Source organism: Adiantum capillus-veneris, chromosome 3 (assembly GCF_014529385.1).
Source record: "Adiantum capillus-veneris isolate H3 chromosome 3, ASM1452938v2, whole genome shotgun sequence".
Lineage (NCBI taxonomy): Eukaryota > Viridiplantae > Streptophyta > Polypodiopsida > Polypodiales > Pteridaceae > Adiantum > Adiantum capillus-veneris.
The window spans coordinates 26,374,270-26,401,650 of record NC_140933.1 but is presented as its reverse complement, the minus strand read 5'-3'; the positions used below and the strand labels follow the sequence as shown (position 1 = coordinate 26,401,650).

The 27,381-nt window shown below is 46.9% G+C and overlaps 1 protein-coding gene across 2 annotated transcripts in view; it reads left to right on the top strand.

The window, feature by feature from the left end:
* LOC147460637 (peptidyl-prolyl cis-trans isomerase FKBP19, chloroplastic-like) overlaps positions 1 to 27,381 on the top strand; it is a 99,387-nt gene that overhangs the window by 23,361 nt on the left and 48,645 nt on the right. For both annotated transcript variants that reach the window (XM_086508295.1, XM_086508290.1), the window contains exons 3-4: positions 17,295 to 17,429; positions 17,562 to 17,647. In XM_086508295.1, coding sequence (XP_086364421.1) covers positions 17,295 to 17,429; positions 17,562 to 17,647 — 221 coding nt within the window. The remainder of the gene's footprint in view (positions 1 to 17,294; positions 17,430 to 17,561; positions 17,648 to 27,381) is intronic.

The following is a 27,381-nucleotide window of genomic DNA, read 5'->3' as shown; positions in this document are numbered from 1 at the left end:
CAAATGCACAGACAAAGTCTCTAGCTGAGTAGTGATGCGGCTCAACAGGTCTTGCTGCTCTTCTGATACCTCTTGTGGTTGGGTCCTTTGAGCGGCTGTTGCAGTTACTGGGGTTAGTCGGATTGAGCTTGACTCCTCTGACTCGTTGACTCTTGTTTGCATGTGCAACTTCTTGTTTTTAAGGCGGACTACGTCCATTTCCAACTCATACGTTGGAGGGAATCTCCCCTTCACCTTCTCTTTAAGCGGTGACCATAGGCCAGCAATGAAATGATCCTTCTTCAAAAAATTAGGCGCTTCTTCATCTTCCTTCAGTGAAGCAACCCATCACTCCCACAAATCCACAAACTTGGATTCGTAAGTGGCATACTCTAGCAATTCGTATGTGGCATACTCTAGTAGATCTCCTTGCTTTGACTCTGTCAGTAGCTGCTATAACTTTTTTGAGGTTGTGGCTTCACCAAACCTCTTCACCAATGTAGCACGTAGTAAGTCCCATGTATCCTTGGTAGCTTGGGGCAAAGCATTGTACCAAGACTTGGCCTCTACTTTCATCAGTAGAGGAAAGATTCGTAGCCGTGAGGCGTCGTCATCCTTGTTGGAAACTACACAAGCGATGTCAAAGTTATCCAAAAAATTGGTGGTGATGTCCCCTCCCTTCTTGCCACTGAATGTGGGAAAAGAGACACTTGCCATGGTAGTAAATCAATGAGCAGAGAATCACAAACTTTTTTTTTTTGGGAATGACTTAGTGATTCACAAAGATTTATAGAGGGGTGGAAAACTGGAGATCGAGCTAAGAAGAGCACAAGGCTAGAATAAAATAAAGATGCTTACATCAAAGTAATCAAGAATGGGCAAGATGATGGGATATGGGGATCTAAGGATTTCATCAAGCATCTCTGCTCCGAGTAGGAAAACAATCTTTTGCTGGTAGAATATCTTCCTATCAATGTGCACGTTTATATGCATGTGTTGCAAGAAACGAAAAGGAAAGACTTCTGGTCTATTATTATTATCCATGTTGGATGTAGGGCAACGCTTCGAAAACTAGAGTTGTATACCTTAAGTGTTGACAAGGTGACACTTTCACCACATGCCTCTACCTCTTGTTGAAGTCCACATAATCCTCCACACCGGGTTCAAAGTAGACTGGGCGTGAAGAGTCTACCTCAATCGGTTTTCCATTTTGCATACAGCGGCGACGCTTGGGTGGTCGTATTTTACTTGAACTCTTTAGGCCTAGAGAGAGCGTAGGCCCACTTGCTTTCACTAAATGCTTTAGGCTTTGTGGCTTGGACTTCGGGGTTGATGTAGTTGATGACTCTTCTTTGACCGTTGGAGAGAAAACACTTGGTGCTACACAAAATCTGACTAATGTGAGAGTGTTGACGCTGTTCTCAAAATAAAAACTCACCGTCTTTTCTTCACCTTCTCTGTCGGCACTCATTGACAGAATGCTTTGGTTGATAACAGTGATGACACTCCGTAGCCCTCCCTCTTAATGCTCTTGATTTGCGATAAGGACGAGCAATGTGAGATGGGGAGCTTACCTCTTGGATATCGACGACGCTACAACCTGGCAGTAGCACTTCGATGAAGGTCTTTAGTGCTTCTACAGTGTCCTCTTCTTCAGTCTTCCAGTTTAAAAACTCCTGTAGACACTCATCCATGATTGATGACATGCATCGCTACTCTTTGTTAACGGAAGGTCTTTGCAAAGCCCTCCTCCGTGGGGACATCAAATGAGAGGCGAAGATGCAAAACAGACCTGGTGGCCTCTACACCAAGACTAATGCATGATGGCCTCATCATGGGAGCAATAGGGGCACCACCTAGCTTGGAATGCGGCTAGGACGCATGGTAAGGGGTCGGCACATAACACAAGGAAAATTGTGAGAGGAGAGGGAGGGAGATGAAGAGATCATTAGAGCTTTATCAACATAGACTTCATAAACACCGTACAAACATTCATGAGGTCGATTTTACATAATCAACATTTCACAAACTCATGTGTGCATGGTAACTCAAACCTCTTGGCCATTAAGAAACATATACACACATAGACACCAAAACAAACAACCTTAGCCAATACTATGTTATAGTAGAATTATTCGTGCCTAGAGGTGTATACACAAGGATGTACATGTGAGAGTGTGAGTGCTAGAGCTTGATTTTTTGTTTGTCCGTCTACAAAAGAGGAAGCGTCTATTTGTAGGCTAAGAGTGTGATTACGAAAGAGATTATGAGCAAGAGGGGTTATTACAAAGTAACCTTAATTAGGGGCATTCCCCCAATGAGAGAGCTCCATGTACCCTGCTTATTGACCAATTTTCTCCTAATCGCCTTTATCATGACAAGCTTTGTCTCCATGTCACCTTCTATAGTTTGAGTCCAAGAGCTTCCTTACAATATTTGAGAGAATCTTGATAAAATAAGAGAAAATCTAGCAATAATGGAGAGAAACCTATAAGAAATTATGTGTGTGGAGTTGGATAATCATGACTTCTTCCCCATGTGGACTTATAGGCTTCACCATTTTGGCTATATCTCTCAAACCGTAGCTCCAAAAATTAAAAAAAAAAAAGGGGCAAAAAGATCAGCTCAATACCTACAACTTTGTTGTTGAAAACTTTTTAAAAATTCGGAATTGAAAAAATAGAGAAAAATCCCACAAAAATATGTGTCTTTTCCTTCCTAAAAGTCTTTCAGGTGGTCCCCTCTTGACTCCATGTGCAAGCCTTGTGTCCACAAGTGAATTACGCTTGCATTTGATAATACTTTGTTGACTTTAACTCCATAATGCATAAGGTTCTTCTCCCTTTCACTATTGACTGTTATTCTTCACCTGTAGTGACGGTCATGTAGAATCAGCATCCAGTGAATTTTTTTGTTTTCATAGGGTTTGTTTCTACCTCTCCTTATTTCCAAGATCCAAATGCGTCGAAACGATAGCTATGTACAAAATATATGCATAGATTTTTTGTGATTTTCATGCATCAGGTCCCTCCTCCTCCACGAAACCTTGAAGCGTTGCCATCAAGTGCATACCAAGAGAGAGGTGGATCGAAAATTTGAAAAGTGGCCCTCAATGTCTGCGCCAGCCGAGCTGTACTGAACTGGAATGAGACGGTAAATGTGAGGAGGGCATGATCTACTGCTACCCCAATAGGTATAGTGTTGCACTTTTTTTTGGCCAAGAGCATGGGGTGAGTGGGAAGGAGAGAATTTCTACGAGAGCCTGTGTGCTTTTGCGAGTTTAAACTATACGCTTTATTAAACATAATCATAATGATGATCTCACTTGGTTTGCCTTGGCCGAGGAGTAGTGGGGGGGAGAGAGTCGGAGGAACATGAGGGGAGGTGCAAGCAAGAGTAGCAAGGCCTTCTAGAGCGAGAGTCGCACCGGAGATGATGAGAGGGTGTGAATAGGGTCTTGAAGAGGTTTTGTTACAATAAAAATAGAGGTTTTTTTTGAACAAGCTGATGAGAGGTCGCTATGAGTCGTGAGGGCGTCGATTGGCGAGCGGGCGTTTTGCAAGCCATAGGCCAGGCTAAGCAAGAAAATAGAGCCAGAGAAACCGCAAGTGGTATGTAGGCCAAGGGGCGTTTGCAGAGAAGCGAGGAGGGTCGGTTGCCATGCCGAGAGGCACCATTGCTTGCGAGAGAGAAAAGGGGCACCACCGTTTGCAGGGGATTGGGGAGACACGGTGGTTTGCAAGCGAGGAGCAGGAGATGACGAGTTGTGGGGCAATATGAGAAGGGGCGCCAGTTTCTGGCTGTGCTGAAAACGAGATGCCGAGAGTCGAGTTAGAGAGAGAGATGCTCTGCTGTGTCACAAGCAAGCGAGAGAGAGGCTTGGCCTCTGCTGTGTATCGAGCACGGTGTATTGTGAGAGAGAGGCTCTCCTGCTTCGAAGCGTAACCAGGGAGAGGGAAAGTCGACCTGCATGGGCCACCAATGCTTTGAAATAAAAAAAAAGGCTGGCTATTAAATCCCACTAAGGAGGCTCTCCCATAGAAAGAGGAGAGGCCGTGAGTGCGTGGGTGAGAGAGAGACCTAGACTTGGTGGTTGCTGCCGAAAGGAGAAGAGCGAGACATTCGCCCTTAAGAATCGAGAAAGAGAGAGAAAGAGAAGTGCCTAGTGGGTTGACTCGAGAGGTAGTGAGTTCAAGCCTTTATCTGTAAGGCAGGCTAGGATGGAGAGCCGCCTTTATAACATAATCGAGAGGAGAGAGATTCATAAGTCGAATGCTTCTCTCTAGAGCTAGAAGAGTGAACTCTTTTGAGCCATGGTTGATAGAGAGAGAGAGAGGAGACTTTGTTGTGTGAGAGAGAGAGAGAGTATTTGGAGCTACTAACCAATTACAGACTGCACTGCCCTATTGGGTGTAAGCCAATTGCAAGTGCGCTGCCCTATAGGATGTAAGCCTTAAGTCGCTACCATTGCAAAGTTTGGAGCTTACGAAGCTGTCTCGACAAAAGGTTTTGAAGGCAAAAGATAAGTTTTGTTAAAAAGTAAAAACAATATTTTCAATATTCATGATTGCAGAATAATCTCACATTATCTCGTGCTCGTCTTGTCTTTCTCTCTCTGTTTTGAAATAAAGACAACATTCAATTCACACTCTCTCTCTCTCTCTCTGTTTCTCTCTCTCTCTTGATGTATGGTGAAGTGATCACTTCGTTTGTGGATAGTCATTGGTGAGATCGGACACTGAGAGTGCATTGCACATTCCTTGGCAGCAGATTTCAGCAGCACATCTCCAACTATAGTTCCTTGTTGGTGGGCTTGGGTTTGGCAGTTTGAGCATCTTTAGTCTTTGCTTGGTTTTTCTTGTCTGGGTTTGCTACATGGCCCAGGTCTAGAAAAATATCCATCACATGGGCCCGACTGTAATGTCAGGGTATGAAACTAGGTTGAGCCAAAACATAATCCACTGTGCTAGCCCCATGCCTATTAGGAAAACAAGGGAACCCACTTGATGCTGGAAATCTCTGGAGGCCATTGAAGATGGCCAGTCCATGTGTAGTCCCCAAATCTGTAAGATATCCCCCATATCCAGTGTCATCCTGCGAACACCTGGTCAATCCCATATCCAATTCTCTCAACATTTTATTTGAGGTATCGTAGAAACTGTCTGAATCTGGCCCGTCCTGGCATTAATGTCTCCTAGAAGAATGACATCTCCATCCCTAGAGAACTCCGTATGTCCTCATCCAATATCATGTAGTGTGATTGCCCCCTGGGCGATGCATAATGAGATGTGATGGGGGCAAAATAGTATATTGCAATGTAGAGTGGCCTGCTCATCTCTTCAAACAATACGAATGAGGGGTTGAAGCTCCTTGTGTTTTGAATAGGTGCTCCGCCCATGAAGAGGTTGTTCTTGCCTTCTGCTCTTCCTCTTACTGTAGAGTTTTCACCTGCTCCTTAATGCTTTCGAGTTCCTTTATCATTGAGGGTTGATTTTCTCCCTCCTTTGTGGGGGTATTTTTGCAAGCTGTGAGGTCTCCCTTAAGTGCTTTGATCAATGCATCCTTTTCATTCATCGTTCTTTCATTTTTTATTTCCAAGATTCAAACGCCGCAAGTGCATCCTCTAATCTTTTTTGCATCACAAATTCCATTACATTCACTTCTGCCCTCACGATCGTCTTTATTTCGGCCTTCAATGATGTGTACATCTCGTCACGCTTACTAAGCATCTCTTTGTCCAATTCTTTCCTCATATTTGCATACATAGTTTTTTTGTAAGTCTTTACATTCGTATACATCTCTTTTTTCAATGTCAACCCTCAAAAGGCTCAGCTCCGCCTTAATCATCACCTGTACCTTCTCAAACATTAAGTCATCTTTGACTCTAGAAAGTTTCTCTGCTCTCATAGAACCTAGCGATAGTGTGCTCTCTCGAATCCTCCGCCTAAATGTCGCTTTCGATTTAGGCGGGGTTTCACAGCTATCGTCCTCTCCGAGGTCGGCTGATTAGACCATCCTTAGGCACATCATCTGAGGCTTCTGCCGTGCTGTTGCCTCCTCGCACGACCTGTTTCTTGTTGCCTCATGTTTCTTGTTGCCTCATATGACCTGCTGGCACCACAGAGCAGTTCCGAGTTGCCCGGTTGAAACCTGTGTACTCCCCCACAACCTGTGCAGCCCTCACGAGGTGTTACCCCTCGACCAGCATGGCCCCATGGAACGTGTTCCCTCACACGCTTGCGCTACCTGTCCCCTGTGGTACTGCTCTGTGGTTTCCTTGTTTGTGCACTGTTGCAGAAGCTGCTATGCTGTGCAAGACCTTGGCCGTTTGCTGCCCATTGGTTCTCAAAAAATAACTCCAGCAGCGGATACATAAGGGTGGTGTTCAAGTTGTTGATAATGTGCAATGCTCTACAGGCAAAAAATGCATTGTGGTGATATGGGAGGGGGAAAGGATGGACAAGGAGCAACAGATCATCCTGATAAGGTTGGGCGATCTTCTTTACAACTGTCCAAGCGTCTGCGCTGTCGGAGCAGAGGGGATCAATGAAGGCCTTCAGCAGCACAAGCGTGGAAGAGCTTACCGATATGTTGTCTCTCAACGAATTGAAGACAAACCCATCGTAGCGCTCAGAGAGATAGAGAAGAAGAAGAAGAAGAAGAAGAAGAAGAAGAAGAAGAAGAGAGTTTTAACGTCGTAGGAAACTATCCCAAGAGACCTTAAAGATCTAGCCGACAAAGAGAGAGAAATGAAAATGAAATGTTATATTAACGTCTTCAAAAGGCCATAGTGACCTATGAGACCAGAAAGTTACAAGGTGGTGGATCTGATACAAAGTTAGAGTAACGAAAATAACCTAATAGCAGTACAAAAAAAATGGGATCCTAGGTTGGTCGATGTGAGCTAAGCAAAAGACTAAGCAAAAATGGGCGGTTTATCACAAAAAATCTAGCATCGGTCGTTGGCGAATCTCATCAATTTCCTCCATGGTTAGTAGTCTGACCGAGCGTCGTGCATGTCTGCCAGCGTGCTCCGAATCTTTTGTCGTAGCCTCCGTCAGTTCTGAGTAGTCCTTCGCAGTCGTGGGCGCCTGGATTTCCCCAGTTCAATCGCTCGGTCGATCAATGTGCCACTGGTGTGAGACGAGGGGGAGCTCTGCTGTGGGAGTGGCTCTTGCGGCTGTCCTATGTCTGCTCTGAAGAAGTCTGTGATCCGTCTTTGAGACTGGCTAGCCCTGCCATTCATCAGGCTCTCTCTGTGTCTGCGCAGCTCGAGCAAGAACAAACCTAGGCATCTCTGATCTTCGTATCCCATTACTCTTGCGAGTGGTCCAAAACCCTCTCTGAACAAGCAATGGAAGAGACCTCGTATCTCGTAGTAGACAGGGCAGCGGCATGTATAATGCAGCTCTGTCTCCAGTTCCATGTCACACAAGGGGCACGTCCTGGCCTCTGGTGGTACTCCACTGTATCTCCCAGTTTCAATCCGCAGCTGGTGAGACGATGTGCGTAGTTGGCCAATAGCACATCGTATCCCATGAGACAAGTGGGTATCCATGTATCTTGGTCTCGTCACAAAACCATCTTCCATAAGTTGGAGAAGGTGGTCTCTGTAGAAAGCCATCTTCGTGCCCAATTCTTGTGCTGGTTGTATCCATGTCCTTCTGGTGTCTAGCTGGGTCAGGTCTTGGCGGATGAGCTTGGTGATCTCCGACCGTGTAAGAACGAGAGATGGTGCATCCAATGAGTACTGGAATGGTGGCAGCCTGTCTATGCTGAACCCATGCGCCTGAAACCATGATGTCATCTCCCCATACCAGCATGTTGTATCTCCTTGTATGGCTAATTGTCGAGAGGACTCAAGTGCTATGCGAGCATATCTGTCTCTGGGAAGTTCCCATGTGCGGTTTATGAAGGAGACTGATCTGGTGAGCGCCTCCACCACTAGTGGGGGGGCCGCTAGCTCTGCGCGGATAATGGCCCGTAGTACTGATGCCTTGGCTCTAATGAGCCGCGAGATCATAGAGACGAGAGGTTTCTCCATGTTCCCCCATCCGTCTGTGAGACCCGACCTCCCGTGGTGATCCAAAGAGGGCCCCCATATCTCGGCCCCATAGAGCAATGTTGAAGCCACCAAGGTGTCAAAGAGTCAGAGCTTCGTCCGGGGTTCCTGAAACTGAACGTGCGAACACATCCTCTCCAATCTACCCAGTGCTGCGTGGGCTCTAGTCAGTCTGGTCTCTGCTGCTCTTCTGAGTGAGAATGTGGGTCCGCTGAAAACCACTCCAAGGTAAGTGTAAGCGTTTGTGTGCTCCACAGTCTCCTAGAGAGAGAGAGAGAGAGAGAGAGAGAGAGAGAGAGAGAGAGAGAGAGAGAGAGAGAGAGAGAGAGAGAGAGAGGCTGGTCCCTCTCCAAATAGTAGTAAATCCACCTAGAGCAGCTGCCCAAGGGCCAATGTAAAAACGATCAAGTCGCTCTAATAATCTCCCCTGCTGTCTCTGAAACCCCCACGAGTAATGAAGTGTAGCAGGGTGATGACCAAAAGAGGGTATGTGCCATGCATCAACACCTTGAGTAGCTAGAAGAAATCGATCCCAAGCTGACTGCTCATCGGGAGAAATGGATGATAAAACAGGAGGTGTGATAGATCGCCAATCAGAATCGCTTTCAACATTGTTGAAGTCGCCTCCAACAACCCAAGAGTCTACAGCAGGTAGAACAGTAGCCAAGGTAGTCCAAAAAGTAGCCCTCTCCCGGGGAGTAGTGGGTGCGTAGACTGACATAAAACCAATGATAGAGTCCTGAATCCGAAGAGACACATAGACTGCTCTGCCAGCGACAAGGGTGCCATGCTGCTGAACTGAGGCCAAGTAATGTGGCCCCACTGAAATGCATACAGCGCAACTCTGTCCATGAATGCCCAAAGCAGGCTCCCAAAAAGTGTGAGTGCCGGAGGGCATGAGATTACCAAAGGGAGTGGCAATCTCATGCTCCTGTACTAATAATATATCCACAGTGCCTACTACATGAGCGTGTAAATCTCTGCGAAGTAAAAGCTTGCGGGAACCTCTTACTCGAGAAGTCTGTAAACCATTAGCATTCCAAGAAACTACATGTAAATCCATAGTCTGCATGAAAGAATTGGTAAAGCATCTGACTAACTGCGCATCTTCTTGGAGGCAGCTGGGCCATCCAAGGGGTGAGCTTCAGGCGGGAGGAAAGCAACCCTCAAGCCCTCTCTAAAATATGGTGTCTCATTACACCAACTGCGGACCTCAGCTTGTTTACATTGCATTACCGATGCTGCAGCTTTGACACCCCAAATGCGCATAGACATAGGAAGCACCACATCTGAGGATACATGAATGACCATAGGCAATGAATAGCAAGCATAAACATCACTCCATTCCATAGCACCAATACAGGAAGGGAAGTGTGGAGACAGTACCTCCGGAGCGGAAGGAGACAACCATGAATGAAGCTGAGCCATAGATTGGGCATGCACAAAATGTAGAACCTGATCCTCAGACCATTCCTGAGCTGCGTGGAATGGAAGGAAAAAGGAATGGGTGGGCTGAGAGCGACTGCCTATTAAAGAGGGAACACAACCTCGCTTGTGATGCATAAGGTAGAGCTGCACCCGCAGTGGTCCTTCTGAGTCACCGCACATTTCGGCCCGATGAGTGCCCCAGGAAGGAGGACAAGAGATGAGGAAATTGCGTGGGACGTAAGTATGAGCGGCTGAGGGAGGGGGAGGACCAGAAGGTGGTGGGGGGGGAGCAAGGGCGAGAGGGAGAGGAGGAAAAGGGAGAGGTAAGAGTGGGGGATGGTCCATCTGCATGGGAATAGGGATCTCGGGAGGAGGGGAAGGAGCGGGCAGGAGAACGGCATAAGAAGGAGGAGCAGGTAGCAGAGGTAAGTGATCCTGTGCTGAAGAAGAAGAATGGCGAGGAGAAGCAAGGGGTAATGGGGTGGTGGAAACTTGAGAGGGAGCAGGAGAGGTAACACTGGGGACTGCATGCGATGGAGGTTGTGGACGAGGACGGAATGAATGGTTACGACCCACTGTCTGCCATGCAGGCTCAGTAGGAACTGAAGCGGAGGGAGGGACATGGAGGGTCGAAGCTCGAGGAGCACCTGCAGGCTGTCGAGGTGCTCGAGTAGTAGTAGGAGGAACCGGTTGTTGACGCTGACCACGTGTCTGAGCATGAGTGCCAGGAGCCGGATGTTGTTGTCGCCGATGGCGTGGCAAGGTGGGGCAATCTCGTGCCAAGTGTCCATCTCGTGACAACGTAAGCACTGCCCTGGGCGGCCGGTGACTACCATTCGGCAAGAGTAATCTCGATCGCGCACAGCCACAGTAACTGTATCTGGTAATGAAGTATCCCCAAACACCAAGACCTGAATGCGAGGTGGACCAGAGGAGAAGATCAAGATCCTGGAACTACTGTGCCAAAATGAGCAGCAATCATCTGAAGGAGATGCTCATCAATAAAATGGAGAGGCATATCCGGGAAGGAGAGCGTCAGAGGGAATCTGGGAATAAGGTGTCGACTGTCAAACTCCTCAGTAGTAAACTCGGGATACCACCTCGTCAAGTATATCATCCTGCGATCAGAGAGTATCGGAGACCGAGCCAGGAGAGCGGAGGCAGTCGCGGGATCTGAAAGACGTACCATGAAGATGCCTCTGCCAAGAAATGTAAGCTCCGAGACCCGTCCCTGAGTAGTACCTAATGCAGTCTGACACCAATCACGTATAGAAGAGCGAGGTGGAGACTGTCCAATCATCCGGCCAACCAAGGCATGCTGTGCCAAGTGTTGTATTTTGGAGTCAATTCGTGTCAACAGGTCGCCAGTACAGTCCACGCTACAGGCAAGTGGTGATGGAGCGCCGTGTGTAGCACTAGATCCTCTGCATAGAGATGGGGCCGCCGCATCCCTGACAGTGTTCTCAACACTGAAGTTTTGCAGCAACAGATTCGTGACTTATGGTCCACAGGTGCTTCTTATTGTGGTCCCCCTGGCGAGTTCCTTGCTCATTGCATTACTCAGTCTAGTATTTATTGCCGTGATCAGACTGCTATTATTCATCGACAGTTGAGAGTACGCGAGTCTGATCTTCACATTCCTCTTGGTTCCACACAGCGCTTGCTTGAGGAGTGGCCTCAGGATGCTTATCTCGTTGCTAGACAGACAGAGCTTACAGAGGAAATTCGTCGCGTCCAGGAGGCTAGGTCTGAGTTCACTCATCATGCTTCGGTATCTCATTGGATAGCTAAAGCTGATCGAATGAATAAAGCCTTCTTCACCGCGCACAAAGAGCGCCCTCCTGGCACCACCCTCCGGACTTTGTGCGATGCTCAAGGGACACTTCATATGCATCCTGATGTTATTCTTGATATGTCTGCAGATTATTTTGAGGCATTGTTCGCTGCTGATGTATGCACTACTGAGGTTTTACTTGCCCGTGAGCAGATCTGGCATCACACCCGACGCCGTTGTACAGATACTATGGCCGACATCTTGTTGGCACCCTTCACACTTGCAGAGCTTCATGCTGCTATCGAGAGTCTCGATCCATCCTCCTGTCCAGGAGAGGATGGCCTCACTAGAGCTTTCTTTTTGACTTATTGGGATGTATTGCATATACCACTGCTTCGCGGTTGTCAGGACATCTTTGCATCAGGATATATGCATCCGGATCTTTGCTCAGGTCTAATATCTCTTATTCCGAAAGGGGGTGATACCACTCAGCTCCGCCAGTGGAGACCTATTACCCTACTCCCTTCGGTCTATAAGATATTAGCGTTGCTGATCAGTCATCGCTTGCGACCGTTCTTACCAGATATTATTCATACTTCTCAGACAGGCTTTGTCATGGATCGATGCATACTGGATAATATCTTCACTTTTTATGCGGCAGTAGAGTGGGCCAGATCATCTTCTGAACCTCTCGCTTTTTTCATTCTTGACTTCGAGAAAGCATACGATCGTGTTGAGTGGGACTTTCTCGAAGGATCACTAGCCAGGATGGGTTTCCCCTCGCGATGGATAGTTGGCATTTCTGCTCTCTTCAGGACTGTCAGCAGTGCTATTACTATTGGTGGTCGTGTCAGTCGCAGTTTTGAGCTCTCCTGATCTGTACGACAGGGATGTCCTTTAGCAGCATATTTGTATCTGTTTGTTGGAGACTATGTCAGATTTTCTTCGTGCTCAGAGTCATGCATTTCGTGGCTTGACCATGCCCGTACCTTCAGCTCCGGATCTTATCGATCAGGAGTTCGCTGATGACACTATGCTGATGTTGCACTATCTGCTAGCAGCGCTTGATGCCATGCGGGAGGCCTTGGGGGTTTTTTGCATTGCCAGTGGTGCACGTATTAACTGGCATAAATCCTATGGGTTACTGGTTGGCAGTGATGACATACCTTCTTGGGGGGTAGCTGATGGTTTCACATGGCTGCAGCCGGGCCAGACATGCAGATATCTGGGTTTTCAGGTTGGATTTGATGTTTCCTTACAGCATCAGTTTGCACTCGTACTACAGTCTATTCGCAGGAAGCTATGTCATTGGTCTTCACGTCATCTGTCGTTGGCTGGCCGTGCATTGGTCGTCAACCAGGTCATTCTGGCTACAGTATGGTATACGGCCTCTTGTTGGATGCTTCATTCTGGAGTGATAGCTCAGCTCGCAGATTAGTGCGGAACTTTTTATGAAGTGGCACAGATGGGACTACTGACACTCGTGCTAGAGTTCGCTGGTCCACGATTATTCGACCTCGGTCAGAGGGAGGCCTTGGCATTATTGATCCCGAATTACAGAGTCGCGCCCTTCTTACCAAGCTTATTGTTTGGGGTCTTTTTCCTGGCCAAGAACCTTGGAAGATGCTTCTTCAAGCCGCTCTTTGCACAGCAACTCCACGCCTCGGCACTAGAGATGGTCACACTTGGCATACAGGGTTTCGTTTTCTATTTACGGATGCCCCCTTGACCACCCGCACTCTCTCACCCTTCCTCCGATCACTCCTTCAGATTTGGGTTTCCATGCGCCGAGCTCTCAGACGCTCACCTCCCTCATGTCGTGAGGAGATTGAGCGCCAGCCTCTCATTTGGAATGATGCAGTTCTTGATTCTTTTGTTAACCCACCCCGTCAGCTTGGAGAGAGGACTCACATTGACTGGGCTGCTTGGGACACTGGCCCTGCTGCCTCTATGCGGTTGTTTCATGAGACGCGTATGTTGGATGCAGACTTCATAGCATAACATTATGACATTGGTCGCGGGGTGTCAGACAGACTTCTTGAGATTGACTCCGCCGTTCCTTCATAGTGGGATGTAGTCATGCGAGGCACGGTTCAGATGCCTCCACATAGTGGCTGGAAAGGTCTCTTTGCTCGGAGCACTCTCTTATTAGTTCGATTCGACACCATGCTGTTCACAGTTGATTTAGACTCCTCTCAGGGGATTCATGCTAGATTGACATATGCTACCACCTCTCCGCACCTTGTCTACCCTGGCGCTCGATGGGAGGCCATACGAGTAGTTGGCTCTCGCGGGAAGCGTCGTTGTGTTGACCCTTGTTTCGCATCCGCTGATGCCGTCCTTTGGAGGCTTTGGGTGTGGGAGGGTCGTGCCTTATCACAGCTTTATTGGGACCCAGGAGAGTGGCACTGGCCTCACTCTAACCCCACCGGTGCACATGTATCATTTTTTGAGTACACTGTCAGAATTGGAAGATTCGCATTGATGAGACAGTACCCAGAGCAGCCCACTCGTATGCGTTTCTGGTTACATTCAGGTCTCTCCCATGCCTATCTATAGCAGTTTTGGTCAGCCATCTGGGATTTACATGGGGCTCGTCGTATTTCTTTTTTCATGTGGATGATTGCACATGCAGGACTTCCAGTTGGGACTTGGCTTGCTACTATGGGTCATGATCCGTTATGCGGTCGATGTCCTTCGCGACTACCTGAGTCACCTGCACACTGTCTTTGGTCATGCTCCTCTTCTCATATAGTGTGGCTACCAGTTTGCTTTTTACTTAGCAGAGCAGGTGTTCAGGATGGATTTCTCACTTGGGGCTCTGTCTCATGGTTGATGCCGATGCTTGGACCGCATCTTTTCTACGAGGGCTCAGACACAGATCCGGCTCTTATGCTTACCTCGACTGGTTATCGGCGAGGGACTTTGGCTATGATACCACAGATCGCATGGCAAGGGGATCCTCAGACACGTGATGAAGTTTTTTCAGTCATCACTAGCATTACACTATGGAATATTTGGAGAGCTCGTTGTCTTCACATTCTCAGTGCGGCTCCACAGCTCCTTCAGGATACACTTACTGCCATTTGGCTGGACATCATTCACACCCTGATTTGGCAGTGGGATTCTTCCTCAGATACATCTAGAGTAGCCGAGGTTCGACGATTTGCCTTTCTTCGGCGTTGGGCCCGAGCTCCACTCTTTTTCACACTTACAGGTGGACAGATTATCTGGCATTATGCCCCCCCTCAGTGGTTTCTCCTCCACTCATCACACAGACCACCATGACATTGTACTAGTCGAGTTGTCACTCTAGTGGCTATCATCCTTACATTCAGCTTGTACACCCCACGTGACAGACTATTTTGGCATCTATTGGGGATTTATTGTACTCAGTAATATACAGCCCTGATTTTTCCACAAAAAAAAGAGAGAGAGAGAGAGAGAGAGAGAGAGAGAGAGAGAGAGAGAGAGAGAGAGAGAGAGAGAGAGAGAGAGAGAGAGAGAGAGAGAGAGATGAAATGAAATGTAATATTAACGTCTTCAAAAGGCCAAAATGACCTATGAGACCAAAAGGTTATGTGGTGAATCTAATATCAGGTCTGTGTACAAAAAGTACAAAGAACTGAAAAGAAAATATTGGGTAGGGGTGGGGTGAGAAAATGAAATGAAATGTTATATAACGTCTTCAAAAGGCCAAAATGACCTATGAAACCAATCTGATACAAAATAGTGAATTTGATACCATGTCTGGGTACAAAAAGAATAGAACAAAAATACTACTACTACTAGAATCCATCCTCATTTGCACTCTGGCTGTCGAGAGAGTATGGCTCGAATCCTCTGCTGTAGTCTCCGTCGATGCTGTGTAGCCCCTCTCCTCAATCGTGGCCGTCGGGGGGGGGGGGGGAGGGAGAGATGAAATGATATATTAACGTCTTCAAAAGGCCAAAATCATAAATGACCTATGAGACCAAGCTGTTACAACATAGTGAATCTGATACCATGTCCGGAATAAAAAAGAACTGAAACAAAAAATACAACTACTACAAGCTGGGACTGTATGGATGTGCCAGCTAATACAAAGGGTGCCCAGTACAATGAGAGAAAGGGGGGGGGGGGGGGGGGGGGGGGTATGGTAGAGATCCATCCTCATCTGCACTTTGGACGTCAAGAAAGTATGGCTCGAATCCTCTGTTGTAGTCGCCGTTGATACTGTGTAGCTCCTATCCTCAATCGCGGTCGTTGAGAGAGAGAGAGAGAGAGAGAGAGAGAGAGAGAGAGAGAGAGAGAGAGAGAGAGAGAGAGAGAGAGAGAGAAATGAAATGAAATGTTATATTAACGTCTTCAAAAGGCCAAAGTGACCTATGAGACCAGAAAGTTACAATGTGGTGGATCTGATACAAAGTCAGAGTAACAAGATGACAAAAATGAAATGACAAATGTCACAATAAAATACTATGGAATCCTAAACTACTAGGTGTGAACTAAGCAGGCAGCTGGGGTAGCTAGATCACAAGAGATCCAGCATCGGTCAGCATCGGTCACTGGCGGATCTCATCAATCTCCTCCATGGTCAGTAGTCTGGCCGGGCGTCGTGCATGTCGAGCCAAAGTGATCCGAATCCTCTGATGCAGCCTCTGCCGATGCTGTGTAGTCCTCCGCAGTCGTGGGCGTTTGGATCTCCCCAGCTCAGTGGCTCGGTCGATCAGTGTGCCTCTGGTGTGAGACAACGAGCTTTGCTGTGGTAGTAACTCCTCCGGGTGTCCAGTGGCAGCTCTAAAGAAATCTGTGATCTGTCTCTGAGACTGGCTAGCCTCTCCTCTCATCAAGCTCTCTCTGTGTCTGCATAGCTCGAGCAAAAACAAACCCAAGCATCTCTGATCCTCGTATTGCATGACTCTGGAGAGAGAGAGAGAGAGAGAGAGAGAGAGAGAGAGAGAGAGAGAGAGAGAGAGAGAGAGAGAGAGAGAGAGAGAGAGAGAGAGAGAGAGAGAGAGAGATTTGTTGCAAAATAGAGACTAGATTAATGCATAGAGAGTATGTACATTGGCTGCTCTTCAGTGGCACACATGAAGAACACAAAAAAGGTGGCACATTTTAAGCATTCCACCTTTTAGAGTTTCCACATCACATACCACATAGCACATATCACCATTGATTATATTTACATGGATTACACAGGTTCAATTCACACAAGAGATGCAACAAAGCCTACATCCCATCATGGTCCTCCTTGATAACTGAAATTGCATCTTTTACAAAGTGTGCTGAATTCAGTGAAGTTACCTGTGGTATTTTCTATTCTTTGTTTGTACTTTTGTGTGTGGCATAGCCTCTGCTCTTGCTTTGCGCTATATTTCAACTAGCAGCTTTTTATAGAGCTCCATTATTTACTCATTCGTCTTGATTGAATCTTTCTGGATGGCTTCAAGCTTCCCTTCCACTTTCTTCAGCCCTTGGAGCAGATAGAGCTCTCATGTCGATTCTTACCGATGGGAAGTGGGACTGATAGAGGTGTCATGTAAGGGCAGCCACAAAGCTTTTCTTACCCTCCTGATGTTGGTGCTGCTGAGCAACAGTGACTGTGTCTGGACGAGAGGGGATACCCCCCTCCCACCCACAAGGGGCCCCCTTCCCCATCTGGGGGGTCAGCAAATAGCTCTCAGCCAGCTGCTCTATTGATCCTTAGCATTAGATAGCTGCTGTTATGTAGACAAGAGAGGAAGAGCCTTGCGGCTGGTGGGTGGTCGGGGGACTGTCCATAGCGTGCGTAGCATCATGCACAGCATGTACAGAGATTTCTATGCATAATTCTACATTCACTATTGAGCTCTGTTTACACTATATTGTTGTTACAGTGTATATTGAAGCTAATGGTTATGTAAACTTGTCGATCAAGTTATCTAGGTTTACCAGGTTCTTGCCATTATCTACGTTTGCAGGTTCGTTTAAACTGTACTGAGAGAAAAAAATGTGTCATAACATTAGATGTAAAGCAGAACCCTCTGCATAACACTGCCCTTTTTTTCAAAAATTGAGACGTTGCAGGTAAAATCTGTGTATTGGAGACGAGGGAGTCTGGAGTTTTACGACGAGAAATGCTTTCTCTACCTATAACACTCATTGCTTTGGCTTTCGATACTGCACAAGATGAAAGAGTGCTGGCATCAGAATTTGTAGACAGTATGTCCCTTGCCACCAGCATTATTTGTTGAATCGCTTGAAGTTGCTATGGGTTCTATAGGATTGCAATGAGGGATTTTGAAAGTGATTTCTTATGTGGCCAGGTTTCCTATGGTTTTCTTTTGACTCCAGTGCCAGCCTTGCGAGGGAAAGATTATGGAAAGCCAAAGATGAAGTACCGTGATTATACAATGACAGAGTCTGGATTACAGTTCAAGGTACTCTTCTGTTGGTATCTTCTCTAGACTCTCTTACGTGTGCACACATATAATGATGCAGATGTATACACAGTTTAGAGGGTGCTAACAAAACCCCTCCCCCCCCCCCCCCCCCCCCCCCCCCCCCCCCCCCCCCCCCCCCCCCCCCCAACCCCCAGACAACCACCACCACCCAAAAAAAACAAAAACCTTTCTTTGAACTCCAAAGATGTAGGACAGCCATTCTACTTGAGAGGAAACCTCACCTAGCCTCTAGGCATACTGACTTTCTTCTTTGCCAAAACACATGAGCACGAGCAGGAGTGTTGACACCATACGAGCCCGGTGGCTCTTTGGTAGGGGAGACGCCCTAGCCGACCTGAACACCCACACCATAGGTAGATGGAGCTATCATTGAGCGCCACAGGAGGAAGATGCCAAGGAATTCATGGAAAGATATATCTTGTCACGTTGCTCGCTTATTATTTTTACTCAAAAACGGCCTGCCCAACCAGGGCTAGAAAAATACAATTACCCCTAAATAATGGGAAACTTGAAATACTCCCGGTTTTTAGGTTAAAATTTGAAGCTTTTGCCGGTAATTACACTAAAACTTGTGTAAATTTTCCGGTTTTCTTAAAGGTAAGCTTAAAATCTAATTTCAGTCGGTTAAAATACACTAGACCCTGTTTTTTTTTTGACACTGTGCCCAACCTTTTAAGTGACTGGACCTATTTTAATGGGTTTGAAACGACCTCTTTTGACTTAATCATTTACTTAAAAGGCCGCCCACATGAGAAACCTGAAATTTACCTCTTTAGTGCATCAAATCACGCGTAATCTCTTGGGAAAATTCCCTGCTTGAGCTCTAAGGGGCTAGATCTCCTCGCCCTTCTTTGTAAGTGTGCTGGCGACCGGGAGTGTGATGGAACTGTCACCGTTAGCTCTCTCTCATACACAACGCTCTCTCGCCCTCTCTACCTCTCTCACTCTGTTATCTTGCTTATCTACTTAAGTGTCTTGGGCATCTTCCCCAAGCAATCCTCCTCTACATACTCCGGTATCCTTCTACATATTTAAGCGCAATGGCGTCACACGATGCTTCTCCGCACAAGAATGGCGCCGCTTGCACACATCAACCCATGGAGGAGATGCCTCCTGCTTCTCCCGATTCTACGCACACGCACAGGCTTTGTCGTGAGGGTTCTTTTTTCCCATCTTCCGCCTTCAACACATCTCTCATTGCTATACGGGAACACAGTGGTAGAGTTGTAGAGGCAACTCGTGGAGCTACGCTCTACGCAGGTGCGGTTTTCGCCCGTTACCATGGATGCTTTGCCTCTTAGCTCTATCCCGATCCCTTCAAAGGGGAAATGAAAGAGTGCGAAGAGACTGCCATAGGCTCGTGGTTGGCGAAATGGGCCATCTTCATCGATATCCATTGTTTTAAGGACGCCCAACGTCTTGGGCAACTTCCATTCATGCTAAAAGGAAGGCCACGACTTGGGCTCTTGTGCCCGCGTTGTGTAAGTCGATAGGATTGAATGCTTTAAAAAGCTTTTTTGTTGTGAGATGTGAAAGCGAACTCTGGATGCTTACTCACAGGCCTTCAAGGATCTTCTCCATAAAACGAAGGCTGTCCATGACCCTACGGTCATCGTGAAAATGTTGTACCTCTTCTGATTGCCACCAGTATATTAGAATGAGGTTTTACGCAATCCGATCACATCTATTGAGGACATCTATAAGTTTGCCAAAACTATGATAATACTTTGGCGGCTTCTAGAGGTGGCCCGACGGATGGGGAGTCCCCTCGCTGTGGTTCCTCCACGTTTAAATTCAAGCGCTCGAACACTTCGGCATCCACAAGTCAGCCATCAGACCCTCCGCGGAAAAAATCGAAGAACAACGGCAAATCGAAAGCAGCTTGTGTGGAAGACCAAAAGAAAAATCGATGTTTCGATTGCCATCGGACCGATCACTTCCGCGGTGATAAGGCGTGTCCCAAGCAAACGAAGAAGACGTCTACCTCCGCACCGGCAAATACTTCGGTAAACGCCATCGTAATTCAGGTACTTTGTCTTCTTTCAATTCATAGATTTTTCATGTTAATGCATGTAGCCGCTCGGGTTGTCGCATTAATAAGGCTGTGTATGATCCACATGATCTTCTTCGCGTCAGAGGAGAGATTAATGGCCACGCTGTAACAGTCTTATTCGGCAACGGCTCTACTCATAACTTCATTTCTTCTCAGGGGGTACAAGCACCTAGGCTCGACACGTCTCCCGCAGACAATCCGTTTGTGGTCCGTTATGTGGAGCGTAGGAGCTATCAATGGACTGAGGTTGTGGCGCGACTCGACCTTCGAATCTACCGTTATCATGAAGTCTTGGACTTTGCATCATGGGCCTTGAACATGTCCAAGTGCAGCGGAAGTGTTTACGGATTTAGCTCGGATCTAGTACTCCGCACAAACACAAGGGACATTACTTCACTTGAGAGAACTAAACTGAATTGAATGAGAGCGAGAGAGAGAGAGAGAGAGAGAGAGAGAGAGAGAGAGAGAGAGAGAGAGAGAGAGAGAGAGAGAGAGAGAGAGAGAGAGAGAGAGAGAGAGAGTATGTCGGGTCCGAAACCCTCAAGGGCCCCCTTACTCTATTGCCAGAGCAAGTACTTTCTTTATTCTTGCACAATGCTGATACAATGATGCTAAATGCTGAGATGCTAATGCTAATGGGTATTGATGCTACAGATGTTGGGTACTACTGAGATAATGAAGGGTATTGAAGGTATTGGGGTACTGAAGGTACTAATGGGTACTGCACGTACTGATGGATATTGAGGTACTACGGGTACTGATGGGTATTGAGGTAATGATGGGTTCTGTGTCAACGACGACGACGACGACGACGAGGTACTGATGGGTTCTGTGTCGACGACGACGAGGTACTGAAGGGTACTCCGGTACCGCTCAGTACTGAGGGGTACTAGATGCTGGGGTGTCGTGTCGACCACGATGACGATGAAGACGAGGAGTTCTGTGTTGAACGACGACGACGAGGAGATACTGATGGGTTCTGTGTCGACGACGACGACGAGGTACTGATGGGTTCAATGTCGACGACGATGACGAGGACGACGAGGTACTGATGGGTTCTGTGTCAACGACGACGACGACGAGGTATTGATAGGTATTGCGGGTACTGAGGATTTCTATGCTGAGCTAAGCCGAACAAAAGGGGTGCTAGATACTGGGGTATTGTGTTGACGACGACGACGAAGCTATGGCTGAATAGTGAAAATGCTAGCAATGTCGATGGCCAGAATCTGCAACCATGATGAGGCTAGGGCTGAACGCTATCGCTTAGGACGACAACGGGCTGAGATCTGCTGGCGATTAGAGGCTGAATCGCTGGTTGTTTCTGGTTGGAAACGCTGGCTCTTCTGGGCTGAAAACGCTAATGGGACTTTGAGGAAGGTGCTGGCGATCTGGACGAAGAACACCAGTGAGGCTGAGAGGCTGTCGGTCCTTCTCCTCCTCCTCCTGCTTCTTGCTTTCCAAGCGCTGCCTATGGCTGCTTATAAAGGTGCCAACTTTCGGGTCGAGCAGCAAAAAGGAGACCCCACGACCATGGGATAAATAAGCTGAAAATAACTTATTAAAAAATACCATGGTACGGGTCGGTCTACATGCGGTAAATTGCCTATGTGTAGTACCGTGCAAGAGAGCGTATGCAACTATGATTTGCCTGGATATGCGCGTCCTGCTAGAGGCTTGCAAAGGTGCTAGGCTAGGTCCTAAGCTAATGACTCATGCTAGAGTGTAGCAGAAGCATGTCCACGTAGCGCAAGTGATGTGCGCACGTGAGAGAACATGTAGATGTTATTTTAGGCATGCCATGGTTTTACGACAAGACAACATCTCTGTCTATTGATTATGCATCGCACACACTTTTCTTTGAGCTTGATGGTGTGTACCATGTGGTCGAGGGATCTGGTTCTTCCCTGACCGCGGAGTATGATGTAAATCTGCTTTTAGCTAATGAATTATTGCGTTGTCTCATGATTCTAGTGTGCAACTTGCAGTTTGTTGGGATAAAGATTTTGTTGTTAACTTCCCGTTTTTGTCACAAGATAGGCACCACGTGCCAATAGAAAAGAACAAATTGAATAGACTTTTAGCACTTCAATAACTATTGAATTGAGAGAGAGAGACGACACGCGACACGGAGTGGCGGAATTCCATCCCAGAGAGTATTGGCCCCAAACCTTGGCGCCTCTTTCGGTATTTCTTTATATTGCATCAACACAATACAAGCCGGTACTCCAAACTCTGCACCTTCTCCAGGAAGCTTGCCAGAGAATGAGCCCATGGCCTCATATGTAAAGGCCCTAGGTCCTAGAAGTAGTTTACATGAAAATCCTTCAAACTCGAAAGCTTTTGGTCCAAAAGCAATGCCAAAAAGCTGCCAACATAAATCACGGAAATCCGTACACGGCTACGTCAGCACTGTCTGCGCGTTTTGCGAAAATCTGCTACGTCAGCACTGTCAGGGTAAAATCCGGGATGTCCGTACAACTGCCACGTCATCAATTTTTGCGCAAGTCTTGGTGTGTGTGTGTGGGTCGCGCTTTATTCTAATCCTTTATGTCACTTGGGCCCTATCGGACGGGGTCCCATCAGTTGGTAGGACTTCTTCTTCTTCTGCTGTTGCTTGCTCTTCTTAGGGTTTAGGCCCCTCGACCGTGATCTGAAGGTTTACTCTGTTCTTCACTGACTTGACACGTCAGCAGTTTGTAACAGTCTCAATGTCATTCTCTTCTTTCAAAAAGTGATATTAATGCATTGGAAGCTTTTGAGTCTCTGTCCTATCATGATATAGCTGTTAAGCGTTATTTGGATTCTGTTTTGGCTGAATTTGCGGACGTCTTTCTGTCGTATTTACCAGATGGGCTTTTATCATGAGGTTGTGGCAACCACTAACCTTAGTTGTTGGTTTCTTTCCCTTGATTTTTATTTAATTTTTGGGACCCACTTTTTGAAGTCACAAATGGCCGGACATTGTGTGGCCAATGTGAAACAGACGACGGCCGAGAGTTTCACCCGCAGTCGGGAAGGGCAGGTCGCCACGAGAGGCCTGTCGGCACTGGAATCGGAGCAGTAAAAGGGTGTCTAGGCTCAGTTCAAAGTCATTTAGGCCCCTCGCTAGAAGTTGGTGGGTACTAGGAAATTAACTCAAAAGAGGCATAACGGACACTTGGCGGCTCCAAATAAATTTTCCAAGTCAGCTTGAAGAGGGGGCGCCCAAATTGAGAGAGGAGGCTGTTTTGCTTCATTAAGTGACTAAAGTGTGTGTGTGAGTAGTGGGTGCACGTGATCACAGCTTTAATGAACAGCTTGCCTTCTCCCTTGTCTTTTGTAGCACGATGATTCCGCTCTCGTGCACCTCTCTCCCCCTTTGAATACAGAATCGTAATGCCCCACTCGAGGGCTTTCCAGCTGTATGTATAGTTGTGTGGGTTCATGCGCGTAAGCCGAGGCAAGAGCCTCTTGTCCAGGTATTGGATTAGTTAATTGCTAATCCCCCGTAGGTAGAGGTGAATTTGGAGATATTTAATGCGAGAAATCTCGTCCGATTCAGAGGTCAAGTAGCCCTATAGGTGCGGGAGTACGAGGGCTTGCTACGGATGCGACCGGCATGCGAAACAGGGCCCAAAACTGTAAAATACAGCCTGCTGTGTATTTTCCAGGTTTAGGGTTTTGACCTTAATTGGTCCCGAATACCCCCAGGAGCTTCCGGGAAGTGATGGGATTACTGTACAGGTGATTTGGTGCATTTTTAGGGCAGAAAACAGAGAATTCAGCGCGCTGCAGATTCTTGTCAGGTTTGGGAAAGTGTCCGTATGCGCCGGGAAAGTCACCTTTGGCATGGGTATTTTGTCTGTGAAGCCTCCTATGTTATGCTACCAAAATTGGGCTAGAGTAGGCCATTTTTAGCCCGGTAAAAGCGGGACAGCTCGTAGGAACTTGCAGGTTTTCTCCCAAGTTTTATAAGAATAAAGAAATACCGAAAGGGGCGCCAGTCTTTGGGGCCTACAAGGTGTCGTTGTCCGCTTGGTAGCACTCTAGCTGTCGAGCCATGGTTTGTTTGAAGTATTAATTCCAGTTATAAGTTCATTTGTGAAGTTTCTCTGTGTCTTAAAGTCAAGTAAAGTTTATCAAGTAAAGATTCGGGTTAAAGCTAAAGTTTACCCGCCCTATGGGCTGGTTTTATGGTTCCATCGGGACAGAATCACTTTTTCTTTAAATAGTGAGCCTTGGTTGGTTTGTGGCAAAGACACAGAGCATAGGAACTTGGAATTACACTATGACTGATAGGACAAACGACTCCAGGGAAGCAGGTTCCTTTTCACAGGACAGACAGGCTATTCCTCCTCCAGTGTTCGAGCGTGGCGAGAGTTCACAGCCACCCTTGTCTGTATCTTTTGTTGATTTGAATGCTCCACAAGGTCAAGGGTATACGACTGGGCAACTAGACGAGGATGCATTCAGGACACATTTGGTTGCCACCGTGAATGTGTTCTCTCGGTTGGTGCAGAATTCTAGGTTTATGGAATATCAAGAAGCACCACCAATGTCACAACATACAAGGCAATTGTCTCATGTAGTAGAGCCGGTTGAGGCTCAAGCCCAGGTCCCTTGTGCATCTCACAGGACAGGGAGCACTCACATGTTGCGGAGTCACGTGGGGCTCCAAGACAAGTTCCTTCTGTCGACGAACAGGTGGCTAGGACGCCTATTCCATAGGCTTTACCAGTTCATCCAGCCACCTTGCAGAGTCCGCATGTTGCATTAAATGGACAGGGAACTAGTTTCGAGGCTATATGCAACAGGTTTTTCCACCACCCACGATACATCGTGGGTTTTTCGAGGTGGATCGGTGTTTCAGAGCATGGATGGTTATGTGCTTGGAAACTAGCAATATATGCCAAGAACAGTGTTTGGGAGTATGCAGGGCATGATGCCAAACCCCATGTATGGTAACATTGGCATGCAGCAAGGGTTTCAGTGCAATCCGCCCAGTTTGGGGTGCCACAAGGCAATTTTGGCATGGCTGGTTTTTCCAACCAGTATGCACATATGGCACTAGTGATGCAAAATGTCAATGGCCCAAGGGGCGTGGATGATCCCTATCATAGTGCCCATGTTGCAAACAATTCCCTATGACAATTTGGGAGCACTTGAAAAGCCAAAAGCATACAAAGAAGGTGATGCAACTGTAAAGTTTGATACTTTCAATGGCTTGAGGATGAGGCAAAAGCTCTTATTTTTCTCATACAACTTATGCAGGGGGGAATTTTATAGAGGCCTCCAAGGTTAGAAAAGTTGCCACTTTCTTGAAAGGCAATGCGCTTACATGGTGGACGACACGGTTGATGCAAGGATAGGCACCCGCCACATGGGTATACTTCAAGCAAATGTTTGCATTTGCGTGGCTGTCAAATGAATTTGAAGCCGATGTTATGACAGATTGGCACCAACTCACTGCGGCTACTTGCAAGAGCCTCCAGGAGTACAATCGGAGGTTTTGTAAAGCGTTGCTCTCAATAACCTCCTGCACGTTTGTGCCACTGACAGAGTAGATTAAGAGGTATTGTTGTGGGCTACCTAAAGGGCTTCGAGATTATTGTACAAAGAACAGAGTGGCTACTCTCACTTAGCTTATGGAAGTTGCCAACACTGGTCTTGCCTTGTTGAAGAGAGAGGATAGTGGGTTTCAGGGCAACGTGAAAGAGGGTCCGCAAAAGAAAAATTCAGTAGAGAAGCCCGTTATGAAAGTGACCCCTGAAGCGTCCCAGGGGTTAGAAAAGGCAAACAAAGGCAAGAACTCAGTCGAAACGTCCGGAGCGTAGGCTAAGAAACGAAAAAGGAAGCCTTTTGTGCGCAAGTCGTTTGAGGAAAAGAAAGTTCTAATGGCTGAGAACAAATGTTTCATATGCGAGTAGACTGGTCACTTTGCTACAGATTGTCCACAAAGAAGAAGACCAGCTGATTCGGATGATAAAGAGGACTGGAAAGGCAAGAAGCCTAAACCCACGACAGGGGTAGTGCCAGATATGGTGGGTGATAGGCCAAGTTCAGATGCCAGTGAGCTATGCAGAGCGTGGGGTAAAGGCCGAGACTAGACAACACTTATCTTCTTTGATCCAAGTACTAAAGCAAACTTTATCTCACCAGAGTTGGCCATCAAGCTTGACATCAAAGTTGAAGAGATGGGGTACACAGCAGAGGCAGGGTTCGCATGTCCTGGCCCCTCAAAGTGTGTTACACCTATCATTAAGAAGCTGCGTCTGCATATCCATTCATATGTGGACACAGAGGAATTTTACATCATGCCTCTGGAAGGGTGCAATGCGATGTTGGGAATCCCGTGGATGTTCCGTATACATGGAGTGCTGGATGTCTTCAACAATAAGATCACCCTTCAACATAGGGGCAAAACTCACATCCTTGCTGTAAAGCTTAAAGGGGAGTCTGTCCCTATTGTATTTGCTTCGACTATCACTTCTGTAATTAAGAATCATCATCATCTTTCTGCGTACTTGATTTTTGCACATGATGTTTTAGATAATTGTCGGTCAAATTTATCTGTGTTAGATAAAGAAAGGTCAGCATTTTTGCGAGAGTTTAGTGACTGTTTTTCTGATTCATTACTGTCGCAGTTGCTGCCAGAGAGGCTTGAGGATCATGTGATAGATTTGGTGCCAAGTTGTAGCCCACCAAATATGCCTTCGTACAGGGTTAGTGCGGCTCAGCAGAAAGAGATTATGGGCCAAGTAGAGGAGTTGTTAGAGAAAGGGCTGATTCAACCTAGTTCTTCACCCTTTTGCTCCCCAGTGATTCTAGTGCAGAAGAAGGATGGCTCTTGGCGCATGTGTACTCATTACCGTGTGTTGAATAAGAATACCATCAAGAACAGTTTTCCTATCCCAAGGATTGACGATATTCTTGACCGACTAGAGGGTGCTGCAATTTCCATCAGGATAGACCTTAAGAGTGGGTACCATCACATTCGTATCAGGCCAGAAGATGTTTACAAGACTGCGTTTAGGACGACATTTGGTTTGTATGAGTTCTTAGTAATGCCGTTTGGTCTTACAAATGCTCTTGCTACGTTCAATAGGACGATGGGATTTTATTTTCCGCCCACATTAAAAGTTTTTCGGCACATTCTTTGACGACATGATAGTCTACTCAAAGAAAGAAGAGGAGCATAGGTGTCACTTGACCATAGTGTTCGAAGAGCTACGCAGTCATAAGTTGCTTGTCAATCCTAAGCAAAGTGAGTTCTTCTTGGAAGGGATTCCCTTTCTTGGCCACATAGTGTCAAAGGATGGTGTCCAAATGGATCTTGCCAAGCTTGAAGCAATTAGGACATGGCTAGATTTGAAGACTATGCATGATGTCCGTAGCTTCTTGGGCTTATGCTCTTACTATAGAAGGTTTATCGAGAACTTTACCGAGATTGCTTCACCCCTTCATGCTCTATGACAGAAAGAGGTCACGTTCAAGTGGACACAAAAAGAGATTTCTGCTTTTAATCTCTTAAAGGAACATATGACTTCAGATCTAGTAATTGTCTTACCAGACCTCAGGAAGTCATTTGCGGTCCAGTGTGATACGTGTGGCAACAGTATTGGGGCAGTGTTAATGTAAGATGGTCGGGTAGTAGCTTACGAGAGCAGAATCTTGC